General features: G+C 44.2%; 3 protein-coding genes across 8 annotated transcripts in view; 2 read left to right on the forward strand and 1 right to left on the reverse strand.

The window, feature by feature from the left end:
- The window catches only part of LOC149316661 (ankyrin repeat domain-containing protein 45-like), a 49,377-nt gene extending 47,794 nt beyond the window's left edge, over positions 1–1,583 (forward strand). For all 3 annotated transcript variants that reach the window (XM_089515995.1, XM_089515994.1, XM_089515993.1), the window contains exon 6: positions 1,395–1,583. In XM_089515995.1, coding sequence (XP_089372121.1) covers positions 1,395–1,438 — 44 coding nt within the window. In that variant the 3' untranslated portion in view covers positions 1,439–1,583. The remainder of the gene's footprint in view (positions 1–1,394) is intronic.
- KLHL20 (kelch like family member 20) overlaps positions 1–2,057 on the reverse strand; it is an 85,945-nt gene extending 83,888 nt beyond the window's left edge. For both annotated transcript variants that reach the window (XM_089515992.1, XM_089515990.1), the window contains exon 1: positions 1,971–2,057. The gene's annotated coding sequence lies outside the window, so the exon portion shown is untranslated. The remainder of the gene's footprint in view (positions 1–1,970) is intronic.
- A 355-nt stretch (positions 2,058–2,412) lies between these two features.
- The window catches only part of ANKRD45 (ankyrin repeat domain 45), a 40,024-nt gene continuing 29,023 nt past the window's right edge, over positions 2,413–13,413 (forward strand). The window contains exons 1-3 of one of the 3 annotated variants that reach the window (XM_089515999.1): positions 2,413–2,516; positions 8,353–8,671; positions 8,978–9,145. In XM_089515999.1, coding sequence (XP_089372125.1) covers positions 8,368–8,671; positions 8,978–9,145 — 472 coding nt within the window. In that variant the 5' untranslated portion in view covers positions 2,413–2,516; positions 8,353–8,367. Of the gene's footprint in view, positions 2,517–6,174; positions 6,265–8,352; positions 8,672–8,977; positions 9,146–13,413 lie in introns of those variants that run through there. The other 2 variants (XM_089515996.1, XM_089515998.1) reach the window with 2 other exon arrangements.

Genomic DNA, 13,413 nt, shown 5'->3' on the forward strand with positions numbered 1-13,413 from the left:
ACAAACTTCAGGAGAAGTTGGTTAGGCTAAGTCCATAAAAGTCACAGAAGTTTTGACTTACTTTGTTGTCTTTTGAGTACTGTAATTTATCTAGCCTACATGAATTGAATCCCTTCTTTTTCCAGCAGCCAGAAGCTGCATTTACAAACTCCCACAATATTTAGGAAGGCATTACTCTATGAGAGCTTCCACTTATGTGCATGAGCAAGTTACAAAATTAAGTAAGCTTAATTATAGAGAACTACCTTCCAATCAACAGGGGTAGCAACCTTCTTAGTAGCTGTTAGCTGAAGAGAGTCAACTACTCTTAGAATCTCATCAAAGTTTCTACCAGTTGTTGCTGGATACAGGATAGAGAGTTTGAGTTTCTTGTCTGGGCCAAAAATAAATACCTATAAAACAAAGTGACAAAATAAGAATCCAAACATTGTGACACATGGACTATTCTTTAACACCAGTCTATCATATTTATTTTTTCCTAACATTCTTTCCATTGATATAGTATGGTGCTTTCTCAAAATGCATTCAGGGCACTGCTTTCAATAGAAAGGAAAATTTTGCAGAAATGACTCCAAGTAGCCTCTGGATCACAGCTTTCAGACCATACACCTTTGCCATACATGTATACTTGTATTCCTAAACTGGGAGTGGTGGTTTTTTTCTGGCTTAATTAGTTATTCAAACAGATTTTAAATATCTGTGCAAATGACAGCTGTTTACCTCAAAGGAAACTCATCTACAGTTATTATGAAATGTTTTTTGCACACACTCATTGATTTAAGTGGGGCCTGTGCAGATGCTGTGTCAGATTATGCTTCTTGTATGGGGTACTCATGATACAAATAATGATCAAATGAGAACTGATTCTGTGACGCTGGCCTCCAAACTATTACTGTTAGTGTACAAACTTTTTTTGCTTTACACACACAAACAAGAAATGTGTGTATATATAGTATTATCACTATATATAGTGATATAGGGTCCAGTTTGCCTTGTAAGCTAAATGGAATCCAGTTGTGTTATTGTTGTTGTTGTGTGCCTTTAAGTAACTTCTGATTTATGGAGACTTGGAATTTATGGAGGTCTTGGAATTTTCTTGGCAAAATTTGTTCAGAGGTGGTGTGCCATTGCCTTCTTCTGAGCATGTGACTTGCCCAAGGTCACCCAGTGGGTTTCATGGCTGAGAGGGAACCAACACTCAAACCACTATGCCACACAATCCAATCACTACTAGAAATAGATCTCAGGATCCCCCCCTCCACCTCCCTTATAGTATAATCTGCCCTATTGTTTTTGGATTACAGGTAAAGATACTGCAGTTTATCTTTAGATTTACAGTCTATTACATCTGTAAAAGTCTAGAAAAGTTGCAGTGTTTTCTTCTTTCCTTGCAGCAAACCCACAAAGCAAGTCACGTATTTCCACAAACAGAGAATGAGAAGAGAGATCAAGCATTGTCCAAAAGCAGACCAACTTCCCATAAGAGAGTAAGTCTGAAGCCAGCTGATCAGTTAGCAGAGACACATACTATGGACTGTCAGCCTATGGATTGATTACTTAGGCTACTTCTGTGGCGAATATCAAGCAAGTTGTTTCTGATGCTCGAATTTGTCCTACATTTTGTCCCTGGTAATAGTGGACAATTATGGCAACCCATTTTAAATCCCACTCATTCACTGGGTGCATTTGACTTGGAATTAGCAAGTGGATTCTGGTTAATGGGGATTAGGTCCAATAAGCCCTGCAGAAATAATCAAGCTTGAGAGCGCTTTAACTGCCCTGGCTCAGTGCTAGGGAATGCTGGGAATTGTAGTTCTGCGGGACACTTAGCCTTCTTAATCAAGTGAGCTCTGGTGTCGCAACCAACTACAATTCCCAGCATTCCCTAGCACCGAGCCAGGGCGTTTATGACGGCCTCAAGATGGATGTGTTTTGGACTTGGGACATGGCAAAGAACGCCATGCTTTTACCTGAGAGGAGGACCCCTCTCGAGGAGTCTCCACTGCAACTCTGCTCAATATCTGCCAGACATTGACCATAGAGTTGCCCTGGAGGACTTACAGATTCCTAGAGAGAACATATTAATCAAAGCCGTCAATAATCAAATGGCCAAAAGACAAAGCTGCCATCGACTGTCCTGGCTGCGGGCGATGGGATGCTGGGAACTGTAGTTTGTTGTCCTGGCTCCGCTCCGCTCTGGGCCCCACAACAAACTACAGTTCCCAGCATCCCATCGCCCGCAGCCAGGACCGTTGAAGCGGCCTCGAACCTTGATATGCCTCCTCTCTCACCTGCCCTCCGTCCTCCTCGCCTTCTCGCACCGCAGAGAGAGAGAGGAAGCTCCGACGGCTTCCGGAAACTGGCCCCTCCCCCTCCCCTCCCCGCGTTCATTCACCGGAAGTGGCCCCTCAGTGAGCCTTCCCGACCGGAAACGCAAACCCAGCGTCGAGGGTTCCGCCCTTCACAAGGGCCGGCGTTGCTATGGCGACGGCGTAGGCCCCGGCCGATGCAGGAAGGTACTTCAAGGCCTGGCTTTTGGTGACGCGGTGCTTGGTTTTCCCCCTCAGGTTGCGTCGGATGGAGCAGGCCCCGCTCTGCCCTGTCTGGATGCGGGAGCTGTAGTGCTTGTCAAGCCTTTCGCCTCCTCTGCCAGAGAGGAGCCACAAGAAACTACACTTCCCACAATCCCCTAGCACTCAGCCATGGCAGTTAAAGCGGGCTCAAACCGGGTTGTTTCTGCCGTGTGTTTGGGAGCAAGCAACGTGAGAGCGCAGGAAGGCCTACTATGCTAGTGCTGCTCTGTCTATAGTCCCTCCTTCGCCTTCTTTGGGAAGCCATGACTCCTTCCCACTCCAGCAGCAGCAGCAGGAAAACCTATTTGTCCTGGAAATGTCCATTATAAACCCCATTAAATAAAATCCTCTTATTATTATTATTATTATCTGGCTCCTGAATAGAGTTCTGATAGCACCTTAAAAGCCTTAAAAGGGTTTGAGGCGCGTTGGGTACTCCAGCGGGATCTGGGGGTGCGCATCATGCGCATGCCCTGGCTCTATATTGGCCTGGCGTTGGGTACTCCAGCGGGATCTGGGGGTGCGCATCATGCGTATGCCCTGGCTCTATATTGGCCTGGCGTTGGGTACTCCAGCGGGATCTGGGGGTGCGCATCATGCGTATGCCCTGGCTCTATATTGGCCTGGCGTTGGGTACTCCAGCGGGATCTGGGGGTGCGCATCATGCGTATGCCTTGGCTCTATATTGGCCTGGCGTTGGGTACTCCAGCGGGATCTGGGGGTGCGCATCATGCGTATGCCTTGGCTCTATATTGGCCTGGCGTTGGGTACTCCAGCGGGATCTGGGGGTGCGCATCATGCGTATGCCCTGGCTCTATATTGGCCTGGCGTTGGGTACTCCAGCGGGATCTGGGGGTGCGCATCATGCGCATGCCCTGGCTCTATATTGGCCTGGCGTTGGGTACTCCAGCGGGATCTGGGGGTGCGCATCATGCGCATGCCCTGGCTCTATATTGGCCTGGCGTTGGGTACTCCAGCGGGATCTGGGGGTGCGCATCATGCGTATGCCCTGGCTCTATATTGGCCTGGCGTTGGGTACTCCAGCGGGATCTGGGGGTGCGCATCATGCGTATGCCTTGGCTCTATATTGGCCTGGCGTTGGGTACTCCAGCGGGATCTGGGGGTGCGCATCATGCGTATGCCTTGGCTCTATATTGGCCTGGCGTTGGGTACTCCAGCGGTATCTGGGGGTGCGCATCATGCGCATGCCCTGGCTCTATATTGGCCTGGCGTTGGGTACTCCAGCGGTATCTGGGGGTGCGCATCATGCGCATGCCCTGGCTCTATATTGGCCTGGCGTTGGGTACTCCAGCGGGATCTGGGGGTGCGCATCATGCGTATGCCTTGGCTCTATATTGGCCTGGCGTTGGGTACTCCAGCGGGATCTGGGGGTGCGCATCATGCGTATGCCCTGGCTCTATATTGGCCTGGCGTTGGGTACTCCAGCGGGATCTGGGGGTGCGCATCATGCGCATGCCCTGGCTCTATATTGGCCTGGCGGGCAGCCTTTTTCCGCCATCTGTTTGTGGCCTTTTAAAAGCAACGTAATATTTTTATCAAGTTGAAAAGAATTACATCTCATCCGTAAAGCATAGATTTCATGGTTTTAATGGGATGGATGTGCTTGGTGCAGGCATAGTACTTTTTCAGCATCAGAGTTGAAGGCACTAAGACAAGGGTAGGCAACCTGCGGCCCATGGGCCAGATGCGGCCCAGCGAGGCCTTGGGACCGGCCCCAGCCCAGTCCTGCCTCCGATTGCCGCCGGGGTCTTTGGGGGGCAATTGTCTATAGAAGCCTCAGAAACATGCATTTATATTAACATTTTTTAAAAAATCAGCAAATTTTTTTCATGTGTCCTCCATTTTTTATTTAAAAAGCGCCCTCCATTTGAAAATTTTGTCCTACATTTGTCCCGGTTTATTTATTTATTTAATTTTTTAAAAATTATTTAATTGTTTATTTTTTGGCTTCGCCCCCCCCCAGTTGTCTGAGGGACAGCTACCCGGCCCCCGGCTCAAAAGGGTTGCCTACCCCTGCACTAAGAAGAAGGCGTTGAGCCTGTCCTTTCGCTCCCTCCAGGCCAGAAGATGACCATTGGCAAGGAGGGAGGGCTCTTCATTTTGTTATCTTGGAGTGAAATCAGTTCATCTTCCACCATTCCTGTTTCCTCATGCCAATATCTAGAAAAGGGCCCAAGCTCGACTCAGGCTTGCATCCTTCCGAGGAGGGAGCTAAAATGAGTACCCAGACTGTTGGGGGCAAATTAGCTTACTTGCTAATTAGCTTACTTGCTGTTCACCGCTATGATCTTTGGAATAGCGGTATATAAATAAAACAAATTATTATTATTATTATTATTATTAAGAGTGGTGGAGGGACCTGGAAGGTTGGCTCAGAGAAGGTGGGTGTCCAACTGATGGCACTGCGTTGAGGCAGTGCTGACCGTTGCTTCCTCACATATGTGCACTTCATCCTACTCTCCTCCTGCCCCATGATCAACTGTTGTCAGTCCCTTTGCTTTCTCACATGTGTATGGCAGCAGCACCAAGTCCAGCTTGTCAACCTCACCCGGATTCTCCATTGGTAGCAGGCAGGGAGAGGCTTTCTTTCTGAAGCCAGTGTCTTGAAAACCTCACTGCTTCTAGAGCCAATGGGTTGTGTGTCAAGGGGAAGAGAAGCACATCTCTTCACAGCCAGGCACTGCTACGTCACTGCCCCTAACTTTCTTCCCTTCCCCTCTTTCCACCCCCTTACTGCCCCTTTCCCCTCCCTCCCACCCACCTGCCTTCTGCTAGCTAATTCCTTGTATTCTTTTCATCCCTATAATCCTAGGAGTTCTACTTTTTAAATATCTTGATGTTGCACTAAATACAGGCAGCCCTCATTATTCGTGGACTTTTTATCCATGGCTTGAAAATATCCCTCCAAAAATATATATATTCCAAATAGCAATCTTTAATGTTGCCATTTTATATAAGGGGCACCATTTTAGTATGCCAATGGGACTTGAGCACCCATGGATTTTGTTATCCATATGGGATCCTGGAACCAAACCCCGCTGTAACTGATTCCTATAGGACTTAATAATCCCCTGTATTCTCTCAATCCCTAGAATTGTTGAAGTTCTACTTTTTAAAAAAATTCACCTAATTGTATTTTGACAATAGAGCTGATTTTGACTTTTCACAGATGTAACATAAAATCCTTACATTCTTTTTTTTAACCACTTCAATTGCATCTTGTGATGGTGTTGCTAGGTAAAATTTTACTGATACATTTGGAAAGTTATATTGGAATACAAGTTAAGAGTTGAAACACATCAGTTAGAAATACTTAAAAAAAATTCAGAGTAAATATTAAAAATACATTGATATGAAATAAGCAGTACTTGCCAGGTTTAAGTCTATTTCAGCAAAAAGGACTACTTAAAAACCAAATGCCCAGCTAAGGAAAGTGTATTATTCTGCCAAAGTAAGGATAGAGATGGATCTAGCCTAGACTTCCAGCCAACTGCCAGGATTATAGGTGCTGAACTAAATTAAATTAACAAATAAGACTTGTGTTTCCTGCAACAAGAGGAATGTGTTCTTAGGAAGCAAGACTTGAGTTCTCATTATATGGAAGAATGCAGTCATTCAGTCAAGTCATATAGGAATTTGCAGATTATAATCAGCCCACAAACAGACCAAGGTACTGTAACAAAAGTATGGCATGCCCACTATAATTGCTCTGGTCAATAATCTTGCCGTAGCATTATTATTTTTTTATATTAATATTTAAAAGATTTTACAGGGACTGGGGGGGTTGTATGCGTGGGCCAAAAGGCCTGTGCTCCTCCTGGGCTGGTGTTGTACTGTTGGGACAGCCCTAGGCCAGGATTGGCCACTCCAGATGCCAGTCTGGCGGTCCCAGACTAATCCCGGCCCAAATCCAGTCTAAAAAGACTGGCTGTTAGCTGCAGAGTTTTCTAGACATTCCATGGTGACAGCTGGTAGACTGCACAGCCCTGTGCACCCCTTACCTGTCACTGCTGTCACATCTGCTCTGAAGGCCCCTGCTGCAGTTTATGACATTGGAAGGGGGCACCAGGTCACAAAGGTATAACCAGGTGCCCCGTTTCCACCCTTACATGCCACGTCGGGGGCCTTCAGAGTGCTTGCAGCACCAGCGGCAGGTAAACCGTGCATGGTGGCAGCGGATCCACGGTGTTGTGGCCTGCATGCATGTAAACACCCACCTGTTGCCATGCTGACCCAGGATTGACCCAAGTGGAAACCGCAGGTGGGATACCATGGGGTTGGCCTGTGGTATCCTGCCCATCTGTTTAGGCCGAAAGATAACCAGCAAGCAATGCATCTAGTGTAATAAGGCGTGCAGGATTTATGATCCAGAACTGTCCAAGTAAAATTCTCTAGTGAATACAGTGTCAACAACTATGATAGAATATCTTTCTAAAAATCAACATGTGAAGAGAGATAAAAGATTCAAAACAAAATACATTTGTACCATGTTGTGTAAAAGTTAATTATCACTATAACTCTTTCACTCAAATTTCTGTCAGTGTGATGTTCTAAAAGTTGGGCCAAAGTACATGGCAGGTAAAGAGCAGCCAGAGGCCACTCCTGCTGCAATCAGGCTGGGACTGTGGTGACCACATGGCCTGCTCCTGAAGTGGGCTGCCGCCACAATCCCAAACCTTTTCGATCCACTCCAAAGGATCAGATCGCAACACTGCAGTGGCTTCCGGTTGCTTTGGGGGCATGTGTCATTTGAATGCTATGCCCTCAAATCAACCAGAAGCCCCCTTATTTGATCTGTGTGTTTCAGGCCTTTGTCTGTCCATCAAGAAAGTTTTAAGGTGCTTAAGCCTTTCCAATTATACACAGTTTAATTGTGCTGCAAAACATAAACATACAATCAGTTGTTTATGAGAAAATGACTCAATGCATTGTTAAAAACAGGTAATAGCCCCAAATTCAGTAATTAATTGTTAGTAATGTACCGTATATACTCTTGTACAAGTCGAGGGAATGTTTTAGGGCCAAAATCATGTATTTTGATAAGATCCGTGGATAAGTTGAGGGTAAAACTTAGGGGGCTGTAACAAGGAGATGTAAAGGGGGAAGCACCACTCCCCTCCCTCCTTCTCCTTCTCCGGATGTCTCCCGACCACTTAACACCACTTGCCTGGTAAAGGAGGAGAAGATTTTGAAAAGGGAAGGAACTGGAAGGAAATGGGGTATTTGTTTAGTGGGGAGAGAAAGTTTTAACATCAGATTGGGAAGGGAATCACTTCTTTCACACACGCACACACACTTCTCTTTCAGAAATCACTGCATAGGTAGGGTGAGTGGGGCATCAGGGTGGTACTTCTTTCAGGACCTTTCTAAGTAGTATTACTGTACTGACCCATGTATAAGTCATCCAAGGATTTTAGGGTCAATTTTTGGGCATACTTTTTTTTTTAACTTATAGTCAGGTATATATGATCATTTTCCTTTCTGCAAATGCTGAAGTCTGTTGTCTCAGCATTCTGGACTGGCTGAAGTCTCCAAACATTTCTCAAAGGTTGCCAACGGAGAGTACATTACAGTAGCCCAAAAAGGTTTTAGATTAGGTATGATCATAGCTAGACCCTCTAGACCCAAAATATGATGTCTCTTACATGTGCAATTGTACATGCTATACCCTGCATTTTGTATGAAATCGTCATAGACTAAAATATGTACAGTTCTTTACATCTGCTTGAAGGGGTTTCATTTTCTTTTCTTTTCTCAGTCTTATCTCGATGAAATGGAATTGGCAGAAGAGACAATAGACTCAACAAAGCAAAGTGAAGACAAGGATTTAGAATCTCAAGAAGAAACAGCATACGTCAATCCTCTCCTGAGAGCTGCCTTAAATGGTGACACAGAGGAAGTACAACAGATTTTTGAGGACCCAGAAGATCCTGATCATGAAAAAGCTACCGAGTTGATAATGGAAAGGGATATTGTAGGGAGAGGCCTATTGTTTGCAACTTGCATGGCTGGACAGAAGGATGTTATCCGGACACTGGCAAGATATGGGGTTAATCTGAAAGAAACGACAGCCAGAGGTATCTAGCTGATGAACACCATTCAATTATTTTTTTAAAAAAATGATTAAATGTTTGGTTCTCAAAACGTAGCTGTTAAAAGAATTCTTAACAAAAGGATCAGTAGCTTAATAAGGTTTATATGTCAGTTCTTTGACTGAGGATCCCTTAAAACAGAATGACTTTCTGGATTCTGACTGACCAGGCATTGTTAATGCATGAAAAAGCATGATATTTTTGTTTGAAGTTATACATTATGGAAAAACAGAATGGTATACATAAGTATTATGTTCACAATTATATATGTAATTTGGTTCACTTTCTCAGGTTATACACTTCTCCACTGTTCTGCAGCCTGGGGTCAACTTGAGACTTTGAAAACTCTGATAGAACTGGAAGCAGATATTTATGCAACTACTTTCCGTGGTGAGAAGGCCAGAGATATTGCCTGCCGCTATGAGAAGAAAGAGTGTGTTGAATTCTTGGACTGGGCAGGTAAGATAAGTAACTCCTGTCCTAAGCTTTTTTGAGATGTGGCTCTGATATTTTTTTTAATATTTATTTATTTATTTATTTATTATGGTATTTATACCCCGCCCTTCAGCCCTTAAGGCTATCAGAGCGGCTTACAATTATTATTTTTAATAAGACGGTTCCCTGCCCTCAGGCTTACAATCTAAAAAGATATGACACAAAAGGAGAACAGAATGGTGGTGGGGAAGGGAATCAGGTCCAGCAATTCTTCTCTCCCTCAGAAGCCTGAACCAAGGCGGATGGACTGGAGGAAGGGCTCTGCTTCTTAAGGAATTTAAATCCTGAGCAAGTGGAAATAAGTACAAGATTAACTCATGAAGATAGTGATCAAGTGAATCAATTGTTTTAACCTGATCCAAGGAAAATTGGGTTTCTCCCATCTCAGTCACAAACATTAAGTGGATCATAAGCATAACTCCTTTGAACTACATCAGTAATTACCTCTCTCATATATTGCTCCTGAAAGCTCTCTACTTACTGGTAATTGTTTTGGCTTGACATCTACTTGCAAACTGAACACTAGGCTGGGGCTTGGGTGTAGCTGCTACTTAGGGAACTCCTCAGAGGTCTAGCCAGTGCAGCTCTCGAAATAAAAATCCACAGCAAGGTCTTTTACTGACAGAAGATTATGCTGCCTGTCACTGAAGTCCCATTATAAACTTTTACTGAATAATATTAAGACTGTTGTAATTTAATCTATAGTGTCAGTTTCACATATATCCTACTCATGGCCTGAACAGTATTTTTTATTTTTTTAAAAATGTTATTGAATTTTACAAACTAAAGTTTTAAAAAGTTTTCCATTGCCATCTTCTATGGCTGAGAGAGTTTGACTTGCCCAAGGACACGCAGTGGGCTTACATGGCTGAGCTGGGTTTGAAATGTCTCCAGAGTCATAGTCCAATGCTCAAACCAGTACACTATGCTGGCTCTGGCCACTACCATACTATTAAATAAAAGTTGTTCCTTACATATCTTATATTCTGTCTTTTTTTCCCCTGAGGGACTAGATTTTAATAATAATAATAAAATTTATTTATATCCCGCCTCTCTACAAAATGCAATTAAGGTGGCTTACAAAGATTAAAAATATACAGACCAATCCCTCAATCCCTCCCCCATTAAAATATAATTAAACAATGTAGAATTAAAACATAAAGCATACTTAAAAACAATACAATAGACTGTGGTGAGGTCAGAGTTCAGCAATTAGATTTTCCGGATCCCCCTTCGAAAAAAAACGCATATGCTCGAGCCCCATTGAAAGTAATGGAGCTCGTGCATGTGGCGGTGGCGCAACGGCACAGCGGCATGCGCGTGCCTCGGGTGCACGCTCCATTCATTTAATGGGACATGCTGCCCCTTGCATCCTGCGTGCTCCCGCACGGCTCCCTCTCAGGTTTCAGCGTATGCTGAAAGCCGCGTATAGTGCGTCCACGTGTAACGCGAGCACACTGTACCTTGTTAGGAAGGGAGAAAGCAATTCACTATACCTCATGTAGAGGTTGAGGGCAGTTTTGGGGGGGGGGGCAAAATCATGGATTTTGATATGACCTGTGGATAAGTTGAAGGTCAAACACTGGGGCATGTTACAAAAGATCTAAAGGGGGAAACAAAGCACCACTTCTCTCCCTACTTCTCCCTCTCTGGTCCTCTGTCAAGGGTCACAGTCTTGGCATGGAATATGGGGAAACAAACTTCGGCATACAAACTCTCCCTCTCTCTCTCTCTCCCTCTCTCTCTCCCTCTCCCCTTAGGATTTCCAAGGCTCATGGCTTGCTAAACAGGGTACAAACCTTTCTCTCTCTCTTCCGTTCACCACCAGGACTTCTAAGGCTCATGACTTTCAAAATGAGGTACAAGCCTCAGCATAATCTCTCTCTTCCCTTGCCTCACCAGCTGTTTATTTGCTCTGGCTACGAAGGAAGGCTGAGGGATAAGGCACACAAGCAGAGAAGAGAGACCATACGGGGACTCAAACAGGGAGGCAAACTCTCTCTCTCTCTTTCTCCCTTGTCTCAGCAGCTGTTTGTTATTTCTGCCTATAAAGGAAGGCTGAGGGATGACCGGGGGGGGGGGGGGAGCGTGTGAGGACTCAAATAGGGAGCTGTTTAAAGATCCCTGGTTATGAAGGAATGGTGGGCACCTCTTTTAGAAACTTTATAAGCAGTTTTAACTTATTATCCCGTATATAAGTCAACCCATGATTTTGTAGTCCATTTTTGGGGCATAAATTTCTTGACTTCAAGAATATATGATACATAACAAGGTATGTCAAACCTACAAATCCCACTCATGGGCGCCTCTGTTTCAGCTCTAGCATCATCTTCTGCGTATGCAAAAAATAGAGAAGACACCTTAAAAATTCCAGAGGAAAAAGGGGCAGATGGTTCTTTTTAAGAGAGCTTATGAAGTGTCTTCCCTGGCTATCAGGGCTGCATAATTAGTATTGCTCTTTTCCAAAGCTACTTTTGTCTGGATGAAGGAGCTAATTGATGAGGTTTATAGTGAGAACACTAAATTGAGACAGGGTACCAATAAAGTTGAAGGCTTTCATGGCTGGCATCCATAGTTTTTGTGGGATTTTCGGGCTATGTGGCCATGTTCTAGAAGAGTTTCTTCCTGACCTTTCACCAGCATCTGTGGCTGGCATCTTCAGAGAATGCTTGCCTGGAAAAAGTGGGTATATATATACTGTGTGAGCCTGGGAATGCAGGAGTGATTTGCATGTGTATTGTTCTGTGCTGATGGCAGGCCTCAGGCTGGGAGGCTAATGCAAAAGAGGATTAGTGTCTGCTATTTGGGGATCATTATCTGCTGGGAAAGCCCCTGACCCTGAGTGGTTTCCCATTTGCATTTGCTGAGTCCTCATTTTGTTATTCTTCAGGACTGGTAGCCAAATTTTGTTCACTTTAAGGGTTTCTTCTTTCCGGTTGAAATTATCCAGATGTTTGTGGATTTCAATGGCTTCTCTGCCAGGGCTACCATGTCAGGATGCACAGCCACAGATGCTGGCGAAACGTCAGGAAGAAACTCTTCTAGAACATGGCCACATAGCCCGAAAAACCCACAAAAAACTATCAATAAACTGCTTAAAATAATTGCCTTCTCAGCAGATGCCTGCCTAAATGTTGTACAGTTCAGTGCTAGGGTACAGATCTGTCCCAGTTAGAAGGCACATGTTGATATGTACTCTAAACAAAATTTAACTTCTGTTCCATTCACTGGAAGCAAGCTTTTTGGAGAGTCACTAGACCCAGGATTAGTAGAGACCAAATACAAGCAGAAGGCATTGCCTTCTTCAAACAAAAAGAAATAACAGGAGACGTTATTGCCAAGGGCAGTCTTCCTTTCATGGCTGCAAATTCATCCAAGCTACCGTACCTTTCTTGACAGAGACAGTAGATACATTAGACAGTGGTCTGAGCATAGATACCAACCTGTTCTTCCACCTTCTATATGGCAAGGTAAGTCTGTCAGCATCAGAGTCTTTGGAAGCCTCAAATTTTTTTGGCTGAATCTAGGCTTCTTAGTTTCATGGGGGGTGCTCAAAAAAGAAGGTAGACTCATGAGGTTTCTGGGTTGAAATGGTGTTATGTGGTTCCACTAAGGAAATTGACACTAGACATGGTGCTGCCAGTTTGGGACATTTTAAACTGGCACAAATTGCTTCTTGGGTATGAGAAGCTCAGAGGAGTACCCACCTGAGTCTAGATCTTGTTTTTAGCGATCAAAGCAACACTCATTGTTTTTGTGCTGCTGCGAGTGAAGCAGAGGAGACTGGGAAACAATTGCTTACCACTGTGTCACAGTCACCAACAAGCGATTTAAATACTTAATTTTTACCATCAACTTTATGAGCTTCTGAATAAGCTTGCCTGTGAATCGGGACAACTTATGCTTTATGAATCGGGACAACTTAACTCTGATGTTAAAACTTCTACATAAGTTATTTCTGGAAATGGAAATAGAGAATGAACAAGTGAAAGATTGTATGGTTAAATATGCACAAAACCAAGGTCATAACATATTGATTAATCAGGGGGAGGATATATGGGGAAAGCGTTAAAGTTCATAACATTATTTTATATTTTAAAAAAGCAGCAGAAGAATGAATGCTAGGTGAGTATACCATTGCAGCCTAAAGGGTACAGTCAGTAGTTATAAAGATCAGAATAGAGTTTTTATCTATTACAGTGTTAGTTCACAAAATTGCAAAAACTGGCCTT

Source organism: Sceloporus occidentalis, unplaced genomic scaffold (assembly GCF_023333645.1).
Source record: "Sceloporus occidentalis isolate IW3139 unplaced genomic scaffold, rSceOcc1.0.p SCAF_3, whole genome shotgun sequence".
NCBI classification, from domain to species: domain Eukaryota; kingdom Metazoa; phylum Chordata; class Lepidosauria; order Squamata; family Phrynosomatidae; genus Sceloporus; species Sceloporus occidentalis.